This window comes from Watersipora subatra, chromosome 2 (genome assembly GCF_963576615.1).
Source record: "Watersipora subatra chromosome 2, tzWatSuba1.1, whole genome shotgun sequence".
In the NCBI taxonomy this organism is placed as follows: Eukaryota; Metazoa; Bryozoa; class Gymnolaemata; order Cheilostomatida; family Watersiporidae; genus Watersipora; species Watersipora subatra.
Window position 1 is genome coordinate 43,687,303 of NC_088709.1, and position 24,820 is coordinate 43,712,122.

Here is a 24,820-nt window from a genome sequence, read left to right on the forward strand (position 1 = left end):
GTTATGAGAGCAGACTCGCTAGGACTTATTTAAAATGTAAAAATAAGTACATTTATAGCAATATCAGCCTCAATTAATAATCTTGGAACTTTCATTATCTACATGTATATCAATGTGATCAATCTGATTGCAAACTCAAAAATCGAGCATTAAGGACAATGTACCCCCTAATCATTCACACCCGATGAGCACAATATGTCTGCAAAAAATCTGAAGGAAATCTAAATCACCCTTATTCTGTACCCAATACCCTGGCAGTCTGCGCCATGAGAGATTATCAAGTGTCATCACTGTACATGCAATTATTCCAAAATGTGGAGGAAGGCGAAAGTGTTACAGTGGCAGTCTTGCATGATGAACACAAAGGATGAAATGACGAACACAGCTTTTATTATAGTAAAGATTTTTAAAAATAGAAAAAACGAGCTTAGAATTCTACCAATAGAGTGATCTAAGTTAATGGTCTATGACGTGAATCTCAAAGTTCATTTAAGAGTAGTTTGGCATGAAATAAACAATGAGATGTTCAGCGCTAACTATTATAGTCTATGGTTTAAAGGTATAAACCATAGTCTACAGACTATAGATGTTAGTCTATAGACACTATAGCCTAAATGTACATGAATAGTCTATAAGTTGTACTCTGTAGACTAAGATTTACAGTCTACAGATTATACATGTTCGTCTATAGTCAGTCTATAGATTATAGTATATAGACTGTAATATGTATACTATAGTTCATAGTCAGTCTATATATAGACTATAGTATATATTTCTTAAAGTCTGTTGTCTATCTGTCATCTATCTGTCCTTTGGTATGTCCAGCCATAGCTATTAAATTTTTGGAATTTGTTCTTCACATTCTGCTAAGCTTGAACTCACAAAGATCGTACCCGCAAGTTTGTTATTCAAATCTCTAACCACAAAACTATAAATGAAAGCTTTTACAGTTCATAGCTCTTACTATATAGCAAATACACCCTTTTGCTGTTTTCACACCCAAAATGACGTATTGATTGAATCTCTATGCTCTCTTTTAACTCTATTAAACAAAATGCTTTTTTTGCTCTTTCGCGAATTTCTTTTTCTGGTTTTTCATAAGGTTCATATGCTATATCGTGTTCAAGGTCAATTCTTCTCACACGGACAATTGCATTATCTTAAGTAGGAATAACCTCTACATTCTCTCTCCGTTTGGTCAGACAAAGACAGTAGAATATTTAATTTTTACATTTGTACCAGTATTAAGAGGTATCAATATCGTCGTATTCAGAGTTTTGATGGATAGCTTCTGCTAGAACAGCCACCTTTTTTATACACACACACACACACACTTCTATGCACGAATTGTTATTATTAATTCAACATATTCAGGATTTTTATTTTGTTTTCTCAGTTCGTATTAATTGCATCATTACCAAATCATCTTTTATTGTAATCATAGCAAAACTGACCTAGTTTAGCTATTACTTGCTAATTAGTTCACATTTACATTTGAACCCTTTCATAGTTTTTTAAATTTATTTTACCTGCATGCAAAAATCTTCCTTGGAACATGAAGTTTGAAAGTTAGAATGGTAACTATTGTTACATGTTAAAGAAAAATAAATTTGTTTTGCAAAGACTTTTATTACCCGGGTAACGCCGGGCATCCAACTAGTAGTAAATAAACTGTAGTCTATATAGTCTGTAGACTTTAGTATATAGACTGCAGTCTATAGATTACAGGCTATACATCTCAGTCTATAATATATAGATGATAATTTCTAGACTTTATATTATAGTACCTATAGTCTATAACCTAAAACTATAATCTCATCAGCGTACTTCATATATAGGTAGATGATTTTCCATTTGCTAGGAATTGCTACAGTTGCGACCTCACTAGATGTTTTTGACACCACGCTGCTTTCTCTAGGTGCATCCGAGGGTACGGCCATTTACAATCATAGGCTATCAATCAAATGGAAAATAAAAAAGATGAAGGCTGGTATTGCTGGCTGGCATTTGCTGCCATGACCATATCAATGCTGATGTTTGCTGCATCAACATACGGTACCATAGCTGTGCTGCTCTATACTTGGATAGAGATGTTCAACTTGACCACAGAAATGGCTGTCTTGGCTCCAGCTGTTTTGTCTGGATCTCGTTTTCTCCCAGGTAGGTGAAGGATCAGCGCTCAAAGTGCACTGGTTTTAACTGGCTTGTACTGGTTTTAACTGGTTTGCACTGGTTTGCAGTGGTAACTTTTACCAATAAATCACAATCATTATCCAAAATCATCAGAACTCCTAATCTATGTTCTTACCTAAACTAAAAATCAAATTAGCAAATCTATATATATATTTCTCAAAGTGTGTGGGTTGATCTGTCTGTCATTCCGGCTATAGCTATAGCCCACGCTGATTGTTTTACCGATGCGGCCACGCGTTATGACGCCCCTGTTAAAAATATTTTTCGTAAGGTTCAATTACTATATCTGGGGTCAAAGCCAATTCTTCTCACGCAGACCATTATATCGTCTATGTGGAAAGAACCTAGACATTATATCTCTGTTTGGTCAGGCAAAGACAATACGATATCTCACTTTTACATTTGTACCGTTATCGAGAGGAACCAGTATCATAGTATTCAAAGTTTTGATGGATAGCTTCTGGTGGAACAGTAACCTTTTTTATACACACACTTCTATGCAAGAATTGTTGTTATTAATTAAACATATTCAGGATTTTTATTTTGTTTTCTCAGTTCTTATTAATTGTATCATTACCAAATAATATTTTATTGTAATCATAGCAAGACCGAGTTAACTTAGCTAATACTTGCTAATTATTTCACATTTACCTGTAAGCCTTTTTATAGCCGTTTTATTTTTTTAAATCGTTTGAACTGCACGAAACATTTTCCTCATGATATGAAGTTTAAAAGTTGTTTGACAAAGTGTGAAAACCTTTACGGTTGTTTTGATTTTCTTTCCTAATTTTTTTCAACTATACTAAAGACTTTTCTTATTTTATGTAGCTTGACAGTTAGAGCGGAAAATGTTGTTACATGTCAAAGACAAATCAATTTCCTGACCATAGAATTTTATTACCCAAGCAAAGTCGGGTAGCACAGCTATATTCTTTTATATACTTGAAAAAATGTGCTACGGTATTTTCTTCCTCACCCTATGACATAAAATTAGTCAAAGAATAGCATGTATTCCGAGCGGTTACACTGGTATGTATTAGGAGGCATCTCAAATTGAATTATTATAGCAGCCCAAACTTTCGCAGTTTAACTCTCGACTTATAGCTATAACGAATCCTCCTATTTAACGGCTCACACGTGTTTTGTAGGCTGTTTTTGTCTGCTTCAGCTTACTAAACACGGCTTACGTGTTTAGTAAGCTGAATCCATTTAAGTTAAACTTCACGTTTACGTTATGCGTCTGTCTCAAGGGTAAGAATTCTTTACTGTATGTACTGCAAGTAGTATATTGTAATTTTACATTTTCTTTCAGATCCTAAAGTTGCTGTTGTTTTGTTACTAATTTTTAATATGTACATACGTATACATGTATAAAATTTTGATGATTTTTACCAGTGGGTGTTTGCATTAAATGATTACCATGAGTTTCTATACCACTCTGTAAAACATTTTTGTTTTACGATGTCGACACTGAACAAATAATAACAAATTTTTCTGTGACAAATAACAATAATTTTTCATTGTAATTGTAGCAAAACAGGCTTTATCTAGCCATTATTTGCTCACTTTTTTCATATTTAATTTATTTATATTTTATATTTAAACATTTTTTACATTGGTTTACTGTTTCTCTTAATTTATTTTAACTGCACAAAACACTTTTCTCATGATATAAACTTTGAAAGTAAGTATTGAGTAAGTAACTTTGATAAGTAACTGTTGTTATATGTTAAATAAAAATGAGCTTTCAGTGCAAAGATTTTTTATTACCCAGGCAATGCCGGGTATTCAGTAGTATACATATATTTATAGCATTTTGGGGAAATCTGAGCACATATTTTTCTTTTAGTATTTCAAGTGTGCAAGATGAAGCTTTGAGGATTGTTTTAGAATTTTTATGGATTCACAAAAAAGCAAAAATGCTAGAAAATGAGTATGTAAGAATATTGTGGGAATTCAGTATACACGCTGAGAGTGCCATATAGGTTAAGAGGCCTGATATTATAGTGGTGGATAAACTGAGGTCAGAAACGCTGATTGTTGCTATTGGTGTTCATGGTGATCTCTAAGTGAGAGAAGGAGAATCAGAAAGAATTTGAGAAATACTAGATGCTGGCACTGGAGGTAATCCGAATATGAAAGAAAGCAGCGAAAGTTATCCTTGTGTGGTAGAAGCTCTCGGTGCCAAACATCTGGCTACTGATTGGATGACTTTACTGAGAGTTGATGGGAAGAAATATTACAACAGACAGTCCTGTTACGGTCGGCTAACATCTTTAGAGAGGTCCTGTTTATCCCAGCCTAGTGGGACAACAGGGGCAGATCTAGGAAAAAAGTGTGTGGTGTAAAGTTTTTGAAATATAATTATAAATGAAAAAATAAAACATGTTTTGTAGCATTAGCTACACAACGGTGCTCTTATAAAACAGACATAGTAAGGGACAATTTTTGGAATTGTAGTTTTGTTGTAGAAAGAAATTATCCTAAGTTGGTTTTTGGCCTTTCTTCTGAGACATTATGCTTTTAAAATTGCTTGTGGTACTTCTTTCAAAAGAGTGGTGGCTCCATTGAAGATGTCTATTGGGACCACCCTCATTTGTTTATAATAAGCTAAACAAAGTCAGGTCAAGGTTATTAAAATTTGATCGTTATAACGAGCTTTTTTGTTCATTTCCTCCCAAAGCAAGTTCTCAGTGAAATAAAATGTACTTCACTCAATTCTTGATAGATTTTAATTTTTTTTCATTCTTTTGCTATATTATGGGTGGTGCACTTGCACCATATGCATCACAGTGAATCTGCTTCTGGGACAAGGTCGATGACAGAAAATAACACCATCTCAAGCTGTGATAAAACCAATAATACCATAATAATGGCACACTGAGAACAATTGGCAACGGACTACATTACTCGTAATAGTAAATAAAGGTGTGTTTCTTGGTCTCCAACACAGATTGGAAAGCCATGACTTGAGCTGATGGTCTTAAACACTGTCTTCTGTTTTATCAATGCTCACTCCTTGTTTTCAGGTCCGCTGATATCGCTTATCATAGAAGTCATTGGAATATGGAGAACACACATGTTGGCTGGGGTGTTGTTGTGTGTTGGAGCTATAGCTACATCCTTTGCTACCCAGTTCTGGCATGTGGTGGTCAGTTATTCTCTACTACAAGGTTTGTAAACAGTTTTCCTACTTCATAAAAAAGTAAATAAACCCTGAAAGACAAAAAAGACTTTGGCATTCGTAAAAACAGGGTGGTATGAGTTCTGTATGCTCTTGACAGTAAGGACAATATAATATAATATAAACACCAAGGAATTAGTAGAAGATTTTGCTGCCGCAAACAATCCTTATAACAGCCAGTTCATTTTATGCTTATTTAGAACTCTAGACAATGTTATGCAGAAGAATAGCAGCAAAAGTGATCGGTGTATCAGCCAAGCTTCAAATTAAAGGAACTTAGCTAAACAAACTTTATAAAATTAATTAAATATAGGAAAATTCTTTGCTTGTAGTTTTAGAGCACGTGTATTTAGGCATACAGCGCGCCCTTGCCATACAGTTTTCACCTATATCAGGGTTGGAATCGCATAGCAAAAGTTTCGTATAGCATCTACATGTATATACCTTTATATCTGTATATACTATCATATAAGCAGTAGTAGCATCTCCATGATTGGACCTAATAACTCTAAACATGGAGACGTTACTGCTGTGTAAAGGCGTTAAATTTGATATGCCAAAACTCTTATAAAGCTTTCCAGCTCTACCACAATCAATTATAAAGTTGTCTCCCTTGCGATGTACAGAGTGCATACAAAGGGAGACAAATACTATTATCAGTTGGAATGCCTGATATATTTCAATTGTTTATTTAACAATTCATTTAATTAAAACATGATATACTAAGCTGTTCTTTGTAGATTTGTAACATAATATATTATATATCATTAATATATATTAAAACATTATATATCATTATCAATTACTATATACTTGTAGCATAATTGTTGTATACAGCTGATGATATAACTAATCGCTTTGACCAAACCAAGAAATATGGCTGAAAATATTTGTTAAATTGAAGTGTTTGTAGCATTATTTTATCAGCCTTACCAGAGTTTAACATAATTGTTGAAGTTTTATCAAATTGTAGGTTTAGCAGCCGGTGCAATGCAAATAACAAGTATTGGAGTTGTGTCGACCTACTTTGACAAGTATAAAGACAAGGTATACGCAGCGTTGATGACTGCTGGACATGGTGGAATCTTAATCGGCCCCGTGCTGACAGAATATCTCCTCGATGCGACATCATATAGAACAACCATTCTTATAGGAGCGGCAGCAGATCTGCTTATAATCCCGGCTGCCCTAATCTACAGGGGTACATTTTGCTCTAAGGAATCTCTTGACAAATCGGTTGCCTCCTCATACAACAATGGAACCTTTATTAGTGATGATAGCCAAACATCCTCATCTCTAAGTTCCGACCCACCGTGTGACAATGAAACAAGCTCATCAAATGAAAGTGACAAAGAAGATTCAGATGAAAGCATTACTGAACAGAAGGTGGCAGTTGATGTCGAAGGAGCTGACATTGACATGAAGCTTGAGCAAGGAGCAGAAGAAATGGAAAAGGAGGGAAGCAGTAAACAACCCTTGAGCCTCAGGCTAAAGACAAATGTAGCAGTGATAAAAGACCCAGTATTTATACTGTACATGTTTTATTTTATGACTGTAACACTCGGTGAGAACACATACTTTGCCCTGGCTGTTAACTACTCTGTATCTACAAGGGGCATTTTTACTTTGAAACAAGCTTCTTTCGCAATGACTGTAACAGGAATTTGTACCGTAATTGGTAGCTTTTTTGTAATGTTCTTATCTCATTGGTCTATTGACAGACAGGTTTTTGGTATAGTGACATCAACTCTGCTGAGCTTGTCACTCTTGGCTATGCCACTAGTAGAGAGTCCAGCTGGAATGTTCACTATCAGTGTTGTGTTTGGGCTAACAGATGGAATGTTTGTTAGTGGCATATCATCACTCATCCAATACCAATTTGGACATAATGAACAGTTTTTGACTAGATTCTCATATTTGATGTTGATGGTGGGTGTTGGCTCAGTTATTGGACCAATCGGAGCGGGTTATCTTGGAACTGTCATCGAAATGAAGAATTCATTTTACTTCCTTGGAGGCGTGGCCATCTGTGGGCCGGTTGCTTCTGGTGTTTATGTGGTCTGTGTGAGAGTGCGTGGTCACTGATTACTAATTATTATATAACTTGTCATCTAGTGCTGCTGTTTTATCTTTTATTTTCTTTAAAACAAAAAACATTACTTTCTACACTCTTCAAAGTTCTTTCTTTGTTTTACATGCTTTCTCGATTATACATTTGATATATTTGGGAATTATAACCAAAAAAATTATTTTACATGGTTACCACTATTAATAGATGTAGGCAGTACATCACACACAAAATTCAAACTAATATAGAAGATGCTTTTTCATAGAACAGAAATGCATGATGCACTCAAAATTAAATTTTTGAAAAGTCTAAATTTGAATTCAAGTTCTAATCTGATACTAACTGCATGTTTATGTTAGTTGTCGTTTAATATAGAACTTTAAAATTTTGAATTTATTCTTATATCTTACACTCAGTTACAAGAAAGGACAACTCCTAGTCAAATGAACCGATTATGGGATGATTTCCTGTGTTATTTCTGAGACTAGTTATATTTGCTTTTAGCATAACATAAGATGTTTATAAGGCTATTTAGCACTTGCAAGCAAATAACTCAAAGTGTTACAGAATAGTGAACCTTGACATAGCTGAGCTGTTCTGGTTTGTAATTGCATCTGATATGTATATATATAACATGACTAGCTGTGCTACTCACTGTTGCCCAGGTAGCATAAAAAAGTCTTTGGTCAGGAAATTGATTTGTTTTTAATGTTTTTATTAAATTATAACATGACTAGATGACTATCCGTCGTTGCTCGGGTAATAAAAAGGTTTTTCACAAAAGAGTAATTTTATTTAACACATACAAAGTTTAGTATTTTAACTTTTATATGAAGCCATTTATTCATAAATTTGATTATTTGTAGACATAAGTCATTACCACACCACTCAAAAAGCAAATGATTGCAGGTTCTTTTTTCTTTGAAGGCATTAGATTATGTGTAATCTTGCAGAATACACGTATACAACAGATTAATTTAAAAATAAAAACTATAACTGAATATGGAAGTGTTTGTAATTCAAATTTTATTACACAAGTGTCTGAAAAAAGTGGTTAGATGATAAATTAATATTAATAATACATGAAGATTCGAAACCAACTAGTTATAGTAACTTAGGAGACTTAACAATGCTTAAACTCTAAACACTATATTAAAAAAAGAATATTCATGTTTAAAAAAGAATTCTGAAGTTATGATAGTAAACAGAGCTTTACAAATTTGTATTATAAGTTTATAAATGAATACGAACTTTATAAATGTAATAATTATTTATTGAAAATAAGAAAATGAGGAATCGCTGATAGTTATAATCTTACATGATAGTGCACTATTGTAACTATGTTTGTTGTAAAATGTGAAATCAATCCCGAATCAGAAAGTCATTGGATTCGAAGGAAAAATGGATAAGCTAACACAAGCGAGCATTGTAATGAATTTTTATCAACATTCGCTTGTTGGGGAAAGTAAATTGCGCATGTTAATATACTATATATAATATAATATATGTTAATATATCCAAAATAAACATTAAGTTAAAATTAAACATTATGTTTGATGTTTTGATAATTGATGTTTTAAATAAATCGGCCCCGTGCTGACATAATATCTCCTCAATGCGACATCATATAGAACGACCATTCTTATAGGAGCGGCAGCAGATCTGCTTATATTTCCAGTTGCCGTAATCTACAGAGGTACAATTCGCCCTGAGGAATCTCGTGACAAGTTTGTTGCCTCCTCATACAACAACCAAACCTTTAGTAGGGATGATAGCCACACCTCCCTATCTATAAGTCCTGCCCAATTATGTGACAAAGAAACAAGCTCACCAAATGAAAATGGCAAAGAAGATTCAGATGCAAACATTACTCAGCAGAAGGTGGCAGTTGATGTCGAAGGAGCCGACATTGACATGAAGCTTGAGTGACAAGCAGAAGAATTAGAAAAGGAGGGAAGCAGTAAGCAACCCTTGAGCCTCAGGCTAAAGACGAATTTAGCAGTGATAAAAGACCCAATATCTATACTGTACATGTTTTATTTTATGACCGTGTCACTCGGTGAAAACACATACTATTCCCTGGCTGTTGACTACTCTGTATCTACAAGGGGCATTTTCTCTTTGAAACAGGCTTCTTTTGCAATGACTGTAACAGGAATTTGTACTGTTATTGGTTGCTTGTTTTTAACATCCTTATTTCATTGGTCTATTGACAGACAGGCTTTTGGTATAGTGACATCAACCCTGCTAAGCTTGTCACTCTTGGCTATGCCACTAGCAAATAGCCCAGCTGGAATGTTTATCATCAGTGTTGTTTTTGGGCTGACAAATGGCATGTTTAACAGTGGCATGGCATCACTCATCCAGTATCAGTTTGGACACAATGAACAGTTTTTGACTAGATTTTCATATTTGATGTTAATGGTGGGTGTTGGCTCAGTTATTGGACCAATCGGAGCAGGTTATCTTGGAACTTTCATCGGGATGAAAAATTCATTTTACTCTCTCGGAGGTGTGGCCATCTGCGGGCCGATTGCTTCTGGTGTTTATGTGGTCTGTGTGAGAGTGCGTAGTCACTGATTACTAATTATTATATAACTTGTAATCTAATGCTGCTGTTTTAGCTTTTATTTTCTTTAAAACAAAATCATACTAATTTTTACAGAATCTTTGGCGTTTTATTCATGTTTCACATGCCTTTTGGATTATAATTTTAAGATATTTATTAATTCTAACCAGAACAATATTTCCCATGGTTACCACTATTATTAGAAATAAGTAAAACATCACACAAAAAATTAAAACTAATATAGAAGATGCTTTTTCATACAACAGACACGCATTATGCTTTCAAAATTAGATTTTTGAAACTTCTAAATTTGATTTCTTATTCAAATTCAAACATCTTATTCAATTTCTAATCTGGTACTAACTGCATGTTTATTTCATTTGCCATTCAATATAGAACATTAACATTTTAAATTTTATTGCTTACTCTTAGATGCAAGAAAGAACAACTCTTAATAAAATGAACAGATTAATTTCATTTAAGGGCTTACACTTGAGTGCAAGAAAGAACAACTCCTAGTCAACTGAACAGATTATAGGAAGATCTCCTGTGTAACTTCTGAGACTAGTTATATTTGCTTTTGGTATAACATAAGATGTTTATAAGGCTATCTAGCACTTGCAATCAAATAACTCAGTGTTACAGAATAGCAAACATTAACATAGCTGAGCTATTTTGGTTTGTAATTGTGTCGGAGAAATAGATTATAACATGACTAGATAAATATCCGGCGTTGCTCGGGGGATAAAAGCTTTTGTACAAAAGATTAATTTTATTTAACACATACAATAGTATTTTAAATTTTACATGAAGCTGTTTATTTGTAGATTCGAATATTCGTAGACATCAGTCATTACCACACCACTCATAAGGTTTCAGGTTCTTTTCTTTGGAGGCATTAGATTATGTGTTACTTTTCTGAATACTCGTATTCAACAGACTAATTTAAAAATAAAAAGGATAACTGAATATGGAAGTTTTCGCAATTGAAATTTTATTAGACCAACGTTAAAAAAAAATAGTGAGGTGATAAATTGACCATAAAATTAACTGTGTTTAAACTTAAAACACTTTACATGTATTCAAATTATGTTTAAAAAAAGCAACTCTAAAATATAATAATAAACCGAACTTTACAAACTTATAAACTTATAAAATAATACGAACTTTATAAATGTAACAATTATTTATTGAGTATAAGAGAGTGAGGAGTAGCTGATACTTATAATCTTACATGATAAGTACAGTACTGTAGCTATGTTAGTTCTAATATGTGAAATCAATCACAGATCAGAAAGTCGTCAGATTCTAAGGAAAAAGGTATAGGCTAACACACAAAGCGAGCACTGTAATGAATTTTCATCAATATTCGCCTGTTGAGGAAAGGAAATAGCACATGTTAATATTATGTTAATATACTATATTCACACTAAAATAAACATTCATGGATTACTTTGTACTCATAGTCATCATACATGATGATCTCTCACAGCCCGTGTGACTGCAAGTGTACTAGTTGTAATAACTACAAGGTTATCAATGTTAACATATACTGTTACAATAACAATAAGGTTATCACTGTTAACATATACTGTTACAATAACAATAAGGTTATCAATGTTAACATATACTGTTACAATAACAATAAGGTTATCACTGTTAACATATACTGTTACAATAACAATAAGGTTATCAATGTTAACATATACTGTTACAATAACAATAAGGTTATCAATGTTAACATATACTGTTACAATCTAGAGGTCTAAAATTGAGTGTATAGTATTCAGTTTACTGTCTCGTGACATCATGACATCGCAAATCTTTTGTTCAGGTTGACAAGGTTGAAGTATAACTGCAAATAATCTATATTGTATTTATACGTCCTGCATTAGTTTTTAAATTATTGTTATAAAGTTACACCAAATGAGTCGCACATACTATTCTGTGAACTGTGTTAGCTCTAAATTCGTCCTTTATCAAAACTAAAAACCTTTTATATTGTCAATACAAATTTAGCTATTTTAAGAGACCATCTTTCAAAAACCTATTGATACACACTATGCTTTTTTGAATAAAGATTTTGAGTCCAGCTTAAGAATGGGTCGATATTATTAGGACTCGACTACACCACTTGTTCAACCTAAACATTGCATCAGCCAGCTTAAGGGTTTCATATACATATCATAAAATAGTACAAACTAGTGCTTTAGGTTCAATAAGGCTATCACTAGTTACAATTTCACCTTGTATTGTACCAGTTGTGGTTCAAAGACTAACACTGCTGTCTTCAAAGGCTACATGCCTGTTTAGGGCAACATAATTGAATTCAACCTTATAAAGTACAATAATAACATATCTTTGAAAACTGTAATCATTGTTACGCATTTTCTGCTAATCTTTATGCTGACTCTGTACAGATGGTAATGCTGCCGATTTTAATAATTAAATAGGTTGAGTTGGGCAGCAAAATTGTGTGCAGAACAAAAATGTACACTAAAAACTTGAATGATTGCTATCAGGAATGAATGAACCAATCAGGTATTACAAAGTAGTTATTTTAAGCATCGTTTATGAAAGCTTCTGATTTACAAAACACAAAAGCAGAGTTCATATTTACACTTTCCTATTGAATGTTTGAATAGACGCAGATTTATTGGAGCTTATAGTCAATCAGAGGTCAAGGATGAAAATACTTGCAGCTCTATTAAAAGAAGAAGTTCGACCTTTTCAACATCTAGGTAAGTCAGTAATCTTGCATCTCACCGTACGTACCTTTAGTTATAGTATTGAAAGTTCACTAGTTATGAAAGATAGGAAAGTTTGTGTATATCTATAACTGTCTTTATACTGCCAAGTCTGAAGGCATAATCAGTAAGACATTTTTGCAAAGAAATGTTTAGGTGTCAGAAAAGTTACACGTGATTAGATTTAGTAAGTTGTTAAGGGTGTTTTCTGCAAACTATAGTCATGGAATACCCAATACAACATACAGTACAATACAGTATCTTTTATAACTTAACAGCAGAGAAAACATCCATAGAGGTAAATGTGTGTGAGAAATCTATCACAGATTGATTATGACGTCTGCTTAGCTAACTGTGACAGAGATTCTGAGTGTTTTTAAGAGTTTGTTGTACAAACAATAGTTCTGTGATCTTGGCTGAACATGTCTGATTCCAGTGGTAAAGAAACATCGATGACTAGAGATATGCCAAGTTGAATAGAGCAAGTTATGGTTAGATGTCATTTCTGTTACCACCCTTGACCTTTATTGGAACCCAAGCTTGTTGCTAGCGTGTCAGGTGTTCTAGGCCACTTAACAATGGTTGCTGTATAGAGAAGCATGTGAGTTTCCAAAATGTTTTGAATTTTAGACACTAATATTTACTCTGTTGGTGACTGGCTACTTTATGGTACAGCCAACAATTTTAAGCTGAACAAACTATGAAAATAGGAATAATATAAATTAAAATACAGTATAAATAAAATAAACAATACATGGCTTCATAAATTACATTTTCGCCTCTGTCTCATTAGAAATTCAATGTAACATCTATCAGAGTAGAGAAACACCACGAACTACCACAAAGTATAGAATGTTCTAGAATAATCAAAATCTTCAGTTGTAGTGTAAAGCGAATGACTCATTCAAGTTATGTTAACACATAGCTATAATTATAGTTAACTAAAGACAAACATTCTCTAACAGGCTACAACTCTGATTCACCAAAGCGTGAGAGGAAAGGTTAAACCAAACTGCGATTTGCTTATTTGATTGTTTTGGTCACATGATCAATGAACTGAATTTAACGACTGCCAAAAAATTATTCTCTCAAGCATCTTTGAGGTGTCTTTTTTTAGGCGTTTACAGCTCCCGCATGATATTTTACATTACTGCAACCTGCATGTCAATAAGTAGGATGAACCCTGTAACGCGTGTCAAATGTTGTATTAATTGCTTCAATAGTTTACAAAGGCAACTATTCGAAAAGCTCCTTCTACCTTTTGTTATTTTCAAACAGATACGTGATACGAGATTCCACATCAGATAGAAAGAATTATAAAAAGGATTTGGCAGACGACTGCATTGTCCGCCATTCTAAAAAATCTTTTACTCTTCCTGCAGACCTGGTATTTTTTAGTCCACTCAGACTATGTGTACTATGTACTCAGAATATGTGTACTACGTACTCAGACTATGTGTACTATGTACTGAAACTATGTGTACTATGTACTGAGACTATGTGTACTATGTACTCGGTCTATGTGTACTATGTACTCAGACTATGTGTACTAGGTACTCAGACAATGTGTACTGTGTACTCAGACTATGTGTACTATGCACTCAGGCTATGTGTATTATGTACTCAGACTATGTGTACTATGTACTCAGACTATGTGTACTATATACTCAGATTACGTACTATGTACTCAGACTATGTGTACTGTGCACTCAGACTATGTGTACTATGTACTCAGACTATGTGTACTATGTACTCAGACTATGTGTACTATGTACTCAGACTATGTGTACTATGTACTCAAACTATGTGTACTATGTTATCAGACTATGTGTACTATGTACTCAGACTATGTGTACTATGTACTCAGATTATGTGTACTATGTACTCAGACTATGTGTACTATGTACTCAAACTATGTGTACTATGTTATCAGACTATGTGTACTATGTACTCAGACTATGTGTACTATGTACTCAGACTATGTGTACTATGTACTCAGACTATGTGTACTATGTACTGCATAGTGATAATAGCTGGACATACAGAAGTACAGAAGTACAGAAGTACAGAAGTACAGAAGTACAGAAGTACAGAAGTACAGAAGTACAGAAGTACAGAAGTACAGAAGTACAGAAGTACAGAAGTACAGAAGTACAGAAGTACAGAAGTACAGAAGTACAGAAGTACAGAAGTACAGAAGTACAGAAGTACAGAAGTACAGAAGTACAGAAGTACAGAAGTACAGAAGTACAGAAGTACAGAAGTACAGAAGTACAGAAGTACAGAAGTACAGAGGTACAGTTGGTGAAACATTGAGATTTATATATATAGAATTCTGTAAACTGTTTTATATTGTACACATGAAGGCTTTTGACAATTGTATATGGGAATGTACTGTTTCATGCTTTTCCGTTATACAGGGTCAGGTTTTACGCTATGCATTACGTTAAGCACAACGTGAAGTAATCAGTGATCGGTTTGAATAGGTTAAGATGAGCTGGTTGTTATGTGCTCTTGCTCTTTTGAGATATAAACTGTGTAGTATAACTCATTCTGATCTTGCTTCATGCTAAAGTTCATGCTAAAAATCAAGAATCCATCTTCATATGCATTAAGGATATTGTCCTCAATAATGTGCCCCCTAATCATCCACACCCTATGAGCACAGTATGTGAGCTCTAATCATCTACACCCTATGAGCACAGTATGTGCCCCTTAATCATCCACCCCCTATGAGCTCAGTATATCCCCTTTAATCATCCACCCTCTGCGCACAGTATCCACCTCCTAATCTTCCACACCCTATGAGCACACTATGGAGTCTATTACAGTATATGTCAACTATAGACTAGTATATAGTATAGTATATACATGTAGACTACAGTCTGTAGACTCCAGAATATATAAACTGTAGTCTATTGTTTAGAGACTATACATCTCAGTCTATAGCTTATAGATTACAATTTATAGACTATAGATTATAGTATCTAGTCTACAATCTAAAACTATAATCTTATCAGCGAATTTCAGGAGTGGATGATTTTCCATTTGCTAGGAATTGTTAGAGTTTCTACCTGGCTAGATGTCCTTGACACCATGCTGCTTTCTTTAGGTTTATTTACGGTTACTGCCACTCACAATAACAGGCTCTCAAATGGAAAATAAAAAGGATGAAGGCTGGTATTGCTGGCTGGCATTTGCTGCCATGGCCATATCTATGCTGATGTTTGCTGCATCAACATACGGCACTATAGCTGTGCTGCTCTATACTTGGATAGAGATGTTCAACTTGACCACAGAAATGGCTGTCGTGGCTCCAGCTGTTCTTTCTGGATCTCTTTTTCTCACAGGTAGGTAAAGGAACAGCGGTCAAAGTGTACTGGCTTAAACTGGTTTGCAGTGGTAACCCATACCGATAAATCTCAAACATTTTCCAAGATCATCCAAACTCTTAAGTTATGTTCCTACCTAAACTAAGAGTCAAACTAGCAAATCACTCACACATTTCAAAAAAATGTGCTCTCGTATTTTCTTCCTCACCACATGACAGGAAATGAGTCAGAGAATAGCATGTATTCGAGAACGGCATACGAGATTCCTACATAAGTATGCTCCTATGAGATTCCTATTTCGAGCAGTTAGATTGGTATGCATTAGAAGGCATCTCATATTGTATTATTGTAGCAGCCAAACTTGTGCAGTTTAGCTCTCAACGTATGATAATAACATTTTCATGAGGGGATTTTATCTCGAATTTCCAGTTTTAGAAGCAGCGAGCTTTTCCATTAAACTACTTACTCTTACCTACGATCAATAATAATAATAATAATAGTAAAGATATTCATTACATCAGTTCAAATACGTCGTCGTGTCATACATAACGATTGCCAGCTGGCTCGCTGCCTCACTAGAGAAATGCCTGGCATTGCAAGGGTAATAAAAACAGCTTACAAACAATTGCAGGTAATGTAGTATAAAAGTAATGTAGTAGGTAATGTAATGTTTGTATGTTGTTTTTTAATGCAGGGCATTCAATTAGTGTATATATAGCTTATATATATGTATATTTATATATTTATATATATATATCGCCATCTATGCACCATATATGCGCGATATGTATATATCGCGATATGTATATATCGGGCAGATGTATGCGCCATCTGTCTTATTAATATACATATATAGGACAGATGGTGCAGTTGGTAAGGTATCTGGACTGTGATCATTAGGTTCTAGGTTCAAAACCCAGCAACTATGCCCTTCTGGTGTTCCTTTGTCAAAACCCTTGCTTATATAATGTCTACAACCTCCATGATGAGTGCAATTACCAAAACCGTGTTAGCTTCGACATCGCCCGATCATCAAGGTTTGCGCTGCCTGTACCAGAACAAGGTGGTGATAAATGGGCTCCTGATTCAAAATGAATGAAATGGTTTCGGACTGATAACACAGACCTCATGCAGTGTTTCTTTAGAGAGTAAAGAGTGAGCTTTCTTTTTGAGGCACCTCATATTGGAACTCGGAATGAGTAGGCTCAGTGAAGAATCTAACCACAATTTAGAGCATCCAAAGAGTATGCTAGAGATGCCCCGATTCTAATTTCACCAGCTGATTCAGATACCGATTCGATACACCGATTCTTATTGGAAAATAATTCGATTCAGATACCGATTCAGATCTTTTGTGTTGCATAAATAATTGTTAATTTTATTATGCAAATATAAATTTAATGCAAAGAAAATATAAATATTGATGTATTTATTTGTTTGTATTTATAGAAAAAAGATTTACATGTATATATATTCACATACTGCCATACCGTGCATCTAGTAACAAAACAGTCCATGTTTCTTGAATTCTGTTACCTATTAATAATGGTAATTACTGTTAGTGGTAAAGCTTTCTCTGTGATAATGAAGTCTCTCTTCTACTGTTGAATGAACTGCTGCGCCTGTACAAGTTCAAATGTTTCTTTCAATTACCGTTAGTGATTCAATTACCTCAGTGAGACGCCTTTATTTTCTATCACTATCGATGTAGCCAGTCGTACTGAAGAAGGACTCACTAGCCACAGATGATGGAAGATAGGCTAAATACCGATAAGCCACTGAGATTATTTTATGCGATACAAACGATACATCATATCGTCAGGATCAAGAGAGAGATGGATAACTTTATGCATCCACTACTCAAATTACTTTCGTAATGCTAGTAAATAGAAACATTACACTGCAATCTTGTTGCTCATCAATTGTTTTCTTGTTCGTGATTGGCTGCAATAAATCATATCGCCATAATTGGAAAATACCGCACTTTGTGATTACGTCCTGACTAAAGCTAAGAGATTCCTCAGCTGTGTGGATGTTTATTAGGCTATAGGCATGAAATAGATGGTGTGACAGACCCAGAATTCATTAGGTAAAAGTAAGGAACTTGCAGCTGATAATTTTTGATTAGTGTAGCAGGCTAAAATACTGTTTTCTGCTAAATAGTTGATCTATAAAAAAGTATCTGAACTATCCGATTTTTAAGAAAAAATTGGCTGATACCGATTCAGATACTTAACACCCATATCGGTACCGATACCGATTCCAATATTAAAATCGGGGCAACTCTAGAGTGTGCCACAAGAATATGCTAAACAGCAGCTAGTAACACTCTTGGCACGACTAAAGCGATACGGAGCAGAATAACAAGAGAATGAACAAACTGTTTACCAATAATCCATCTAGAGCGTATTCCCAGTTCCTAGGTGAACTACAGAGGTCAATACTAGATCCTCCCAAATCCAGCACCTTTTGAAAGGACATCTGGGAGAAAGGAGCTACTCATGACACCACTGCAAATTGGCTGAAGAGGCTCAAAGAAAGCCACCAACACACTGCGGCTCAGCAAGGACTCACCATCAGCAAAATAGACATCAAGTGCAGAGTGCAGCGTGTGTAGGAAGAACTGGGCAGCACCTTGGCCATGACATGATTTAAGCCTTCTGGTTGAAGAAATTGACACCACTTCACACTAGAATGGCAAAGCAAATGGAATGCTTAATAAAAGAAGTGACCATCCGGAATGGCTGACCAAAGGACGAACTGTACATGAGTCACTATAACACCAGTGCTCAAAAAATAATTGGACACAACACCCGAGGAGCCAAACATCAGTTGCTGGTGGATCAGATGGTCTGTCAAGACAGCAGGTGAAGACATACCAGTTTTGCCATGACTTGGAATGACTACAAAAAGGCCTATGACTCAATTCCCCATATTTAGACACTTGAATGCCTAAGGTTGTACAATGTTCACCCTGTTCTTGTGGCGTTCATCAAAATTTCACTGATCAAATGAAAGACAGAACTAGAGGCCAATGGAAAAAAGCTGGCAAGTGTCAAAATTAAGCGAGGCTTTTACCAAGAATGAAGAAATGCCCTCAAGATGGTGACTAATCTCTTTTTTCTATGATCTTATTGGCTACTTTTCCTTCTCTTAGTTCTTATTGGGTAATTTCTTCTTCTTATGATTGGCTGTTGGTTAGTAGCTACAAAATGAGAGAGAAGATAACATTCCAAAGGTTATCTTCTCTCTCATTTTGTAGCTACTAACCAACAGCCAATCAGAAAAAAAAGAAATTAGCCAATAAGAACTAAGAGAAAGAAAAGTAGCCAATAAGATCATGGAAAGAAGAGATTAGACACCATCTTGTTTATTTCAACACAGCCTGATAAATGAGTAAGTCATGAAACTGACAGTAGCTGAGAAAAAAGATAAGTATTGCTTTTAAATAATTTATTAGTATATATATATATATATATATATATATATATTAACTAAAAGCAAGTGCAAAAGCATATAAAAAGAGAACTCTACACAAAAAACCTAAAAGATTATTAGTGGAGTTTGAAATATTTGAAAAATTGTTGCGAAAAAAGTAAACTTTTAGTATTTGCGTTACATACTTACATTTTGGTATGTAACGCAAATACTAAAAGTTTACTTTTTTCGCAATAATTTTCAAATATATATATATATACATGTATATATATATGTTTGTCAAAATTGGTCATATGTGTATTGGTTTAATGATTGTCCCGCTATAGCTATTATTTTAGCATTGCGCTCACATGTTACGATGCCCTTCTTAGGAAACTCTGATCTAAGGCGTTATCATATTCGATATATACCTACCATAACCACACGCTAATTATTTTAGCAATGTGCCCACACCTTACAACGCTCCTGTTAAAAGATTTTTTTGGTAAGGTTAAATTACTATGTATGGGGGTCAAGGCCAATTCTTCTCACACAGAGATTTATTGGAAGAGCTTCGACATTCTCTCTTCGTTCAGTCAGACAAAGACAGTACGATATCTCATTTTTACATTTGTATCGATTGTGTAGTTGTTTGTGTTTGTGGTAGTGCTTTGGGTTGAAGTAAATTAGGAGAAAAAATAAAAGCAAATCTTAAAGTTTTCAAACTTTGTCAAACAACTGTAACTTTCAAACTTCATATCATGAGCAAAATGTTTCGTGCAGGTCAAATAAATTTAAAAAAAACAAAACAGCTTTAAAAGATTTAGATGTAAATGTGAAATAATTAGCAAGTAATAGCGAAATTAAGTCTGTTTTGCTGCGATTACAATAAAATATGATTTGGTAATGATACATTGAATACGAACTGAAAAAACAAAATAAAAGTTCTGAATATGTTGAACTAATAATAACGATTTTTGCATAAAAGTGTGTGTGTATAAAAAAGGTTACTGTTCTACCAGAAGCTATCCATCAAAACTTTGAATACGACGATACTGGTAATAAAAAGGTCTTTGCACAGAAAACTGATTTGTATTCATCATACAACAACATTTGCCATTCTAACTTTCAAACTGCATATCATGGGAAAAGTGTAACATTACATATATATTACAATGCATATATGTACATACATTGTACATATATATATATATACAGATATATACATATATGTATATATATATATATATGTATGTACGTACATTGTACATAAATATATGTATATATATGTATGTACATACATATATACATATATTTATGTACAATGTATGTACATACATATACATATATTTATGTACAATGTATGTACGTACATATACACATATTTATGTACAATGTATGTATGTACATATATAACAATACTGAATGCATGCAAATGTGCATTCTAGAGTTTCTAATCAGAAGGGTGTCTGAGAGTTGAAGCAAAACACTTTCAGCAACCCGACAGCAGGCACGGGGCATATGCAAGTACAATTTAGATGAAATAATTTAAAAATATGGAGATGTATAGTGTCTACTCAAACATTGTCTCAAACACTACCCCACACACACACTCATGCGCACACACTGCGCCAAAGTGGGCCTTTTTAATATAGATTTATTATTTTGTTTTGTCAAATATTGTTAAATCTATATATATAAATTTCAAAGTTTGTCCATCTGTCCGTACGTCTGTCCAGCTATAGCGATAAAGTTTTAAAAATGAGATATCTGCTGCATACTGAATTTGAACTCACGACCTCTAGTTCTGCATGGTCCTTTTCCTCCAAAACTGATTGAAAAGCCATGACTTGATCTGATGAGCTTAAAACTGTCTCCTGTTTTATTAATGCTCACTCCTTTTTAGGTCCACTGATATCGCTTATCATAGAAGTCATTGGAATATGGAGAACGCACTTGTTGGCTGGAGTTATGTTGTGTGTTGGAGCTGTAGCTACAGCCTTTGCTACCCAGTTCTGGCATGTGGTGGTCAGTTATTCTCTACTACAAGGTTTGTTAATTTTATAAACGAAATAATGAAAATACTCTTGAAGACAAAAAATACTGTCATTCGTGAAAAAAGAGTGGTATGAATTCTGTATACTCTTGACAGTATGAACAGGCTTTGGGTAAACACACTATACAACATAAACACCATAAAATATAAAACAGAAACGTTAAAAAATCCATAGAAGATGTTGGTGCAGTAAAGAAATCTTACAATAGCAAGTTCATTTTATTTATAGAAAATATTTTGCAAAAGGCTGTTAAAAGAATTGAAGCAAAAGTACTTGGTGTATCAGTCTGTTTTTAAATTTAATAACTTAGCTAAACAAACATTATAAAATTATTTAAATATATGAAATTTCCTTGCTTGTAGTTTTAGAGCACTTGTATTTAGGTGTTTATGAGTTATTTACCCAACAATAATAAACACACTATACATGCATCTGTAGCAACCTTGATTAAAAAACCTAAGACTGCTTCCACCCTGATTAGGTGTTATCAGCTTCGACGTACTCTAGTCCGACAAATTACTTACTAGTTGTTTTGGTGTAACGGTGTTCAACAAAGTTTATCTACATGTATTTCCTTCGGCTATTGGCTAGAGTAACTTTATTTATCTGTTAACTTTATCAGATAAATAAATATTTAACTTTATTTATTTATTTGCCTTTTTTGTTGTAAAAAAAATTATATTTTGTGATTTACCAAAAAGCATCAATTTGTTGATGATTACCTATGCCAATAAAAATTATACATTTATATTATATGTATATATATACATATAATATATATACAATGTATGTACATATATATAGGCCCTATATATTATATATACGTGTAGTATATATATATTATATATACATATTATATGTATGTATATATAGGGGAGGGTGAGGTAAGTTGAACCTATGTCCAAGTTGAGCCACCCCAAGATTTGCCTTCTTCTGGATAGCTTTAATCTAATTTATCGGTCACATGACTAGCGCAGCGTGATTACATCATTTTCTCTGAATAGTCAGCCAATACAGACTTGCAAGCTAAGCTAAAAATTTACATAAGTCAATTTTGCTGCATAAAAGTGATTATGATGGCATAATAAATTTTTAGGTTGGAAGGCAAACATTCAACTTGGCTGCTGAAATTATTTTACTGGTAGATGTCTATTGCATAGAAAACCATTATTGGATATTGTTATTTTAATTGAACGCAAATTTTAGCTTTTATTTAATGAGTCATCCTTGTTGTTCTTATGGGGCAAGTTGAACCAGGGCTGATGGGGTAAGTTGAACATATGTTCAAATTATACCATCAGGGATTCTTTCAACTCACCCCAGATATTTATTTATGTATAGGCATGCATTTGCCCTATTTTTGATGCCTCGAAACTATATACGACAAGCAAATCCTGGCAACACAAGCAAAGAAGTGGTGGATCCTGCTTTACTTGAAGTTGCTGTGGTAACTTCAGTTAGGAAAGTGGCTTTAGCACATGGCATAGATTGAATTACCCTAACACGGTATGAGTTGAAGAATGAGCAAACCGTGATCAGCTATTCTGACACTAGGATAGCACACATGGTCTTCAGCAATAGGTTAGAAAAAGACTTGGCCTCTCACACGAGAGAGCTGACCAATTTTTTACGGACTGTCTAAGAATTAAACTTTGGAACTGGGTTATGAATTTGCAATAAAGAATCAGCTAAAAGTACCACCAAGTATAACCAAGGGAAATATTACCTTGCCCGTCATATGTCAGAAAAAACATTGAACAGAGAAAAAAAGATGAGAAAGTTGGCTTTAATTACTGGCACACTTGTCAAAGAGGCTATTGAGATTGAAAAACAAAGCAATCACAGCCTAAGGTCTCTTATGTCGAAAGTTATGAAAAAGAATTAAGCAATCTGTGGTTGAGAGTTCTGACCCCAACCATGATGAGCCAGAACTTGTGTTATCCGAACACTTTATTGACAATGCAATCACAGATGAGAATGTTCAAGTCAATGACGTTCAAGTAGAAACTTTCTTTCTTGTTAAATACAAAAGAAAAAAAACTGTTACAGGCTGCTCAGATTGAAGCCATATCTGGTCAAAAGTATGATATCGATTCCCTGAAGAGAGTTGGGCACTCTAATCGGTTTATCATGCCCACCACCAAAGATTCTGACACCATTAGAAGTGGCAGAATACTAAAAGTTCTAAAACCTATTTCAAAGGGCATTACGGGGCGCAACGTTAATGGTGTCGCCGTTCAATTGACCTTAAAAACAACAATATATGCTAAATGTAACTTATATTATCATAATTTACTGCAAGATATATTATTCTTATTTGAAACTTGGTTTGTTATAAAATTATTACCATATGTTAACTTACCCCAATAGGTGGTTCAACTTGGAACAGGGTTGGGGGAAGATGAACCGACTAACAACCATTTTTAAATAACAAACCATAAACAAACTTTTATGGCTAATCACTTGTAAAGATGATGCTACATAGCAAACAGTCCTACGTTTCTATTATTAGAGTTTAGGAAAGCAAATATCAATACGTAGTGAAAAATCTGCATTTTTGTCAAAATGGTGGCAACTTACCCCGCTCTCCCCTATTATATATACGTATATAAAACATATATATATATATAATATATATATACGTTATATATACATATAATATATATTATATATACATATAATATATACATATATATATACTCATGCTATATATATATATATATAATGTTTCCTCACCTCGGTTAACCCGTATGGGTGGTAGTTTCTGCTCTAACTCGGGTCTGCTACCAAAGACCTGGGAGTTTGAGCACTCGCCTCAAGATCTTAGCTGTTCCCAATAGCGCACTTTTCTGCAACTCACCTGAGTTGATTGCTGTTGGTATTTAGGCAAGCCACATTTTATGCGCTGGTGTTATTGCGCCCAGTGCCCCAATGACTACTGGGATTACAATTGTTCTTACATTCCAGCATTTTTCAAGCTCTTCTCCAAGAGGGAGATATTTCTCTACCTTTTCTTTTTCTTTGCTGGCTATATTGTAGTCATTGGGTACTGCTATATCTATTATAGTAGCCCTCTTGTTTTCCTTGTCCACCACCACTATATCTGGTTGGTTTGCTAGGACATGCTTGTCAGTCCGGATGTAAAAGTCCCAGAGGATCTTAGCGCGGTCATTTTTATTGACCTTACCAGGAGCTTCCCACCAGTGTTGTGGTTTATTAAGGCCATACTCGTCACATAGACTTCTATACACAA

At 34.2% G+C, this 24,820-nt stretch overlaps 1 protein-coding gene across 1 annotated transcript; it reads left to right on the forward strand.

Annotated features, from left to right (window-relative positions):
• Positions 1 to 1,964: 1,964 nt before the first annotated feature.
• On the forward strand, positions 1,965 to 9,374 carry LOC137388238 (monocarboxylate transporter 5-like). Its single transcript, XM_068074738.1, has 4 exons — positions 1,965 to 2,160; positions 5,223 to 5,366; positions 6,351 to 7,454; positions 9,094 to 9,374. The coding sequence occupies exons 1-4, from the start codon at positions 1,965 to 1,967 to the stop codon at positions 9,372 to 9,374; spliced, it is 1,725 nt and encodes a 574-aa protein (XP_067930839.1).
• The last annotated feature ends 15,446 nt before the right edge of the window (positions 9,375 to 24,820 follow it).

Coding starts and splice junctions, on each gene's coding strand:
- LOC137388238 (XM_068074738.1), top strand. CDS start 1,965: ATGGAAAATAAAAAAGATGAAGGCTGGTATTGCTGGCTGGCATTTGCT. Junction 2,161..5,222: donor TGGATCTCGTTTTCTCCCAG/GTAGGTGAAGGA, acceptor CCTTGTTTTCAG/GTCCGCTGATATCGCTTATC. Junction 7,455..9,093: donor GGTCTGTGTGAGAGTGCGTG/GTCACTGATTAC, acceptor CCATTCTTATAG/GAGCGGCAGCAGATCTGCTT.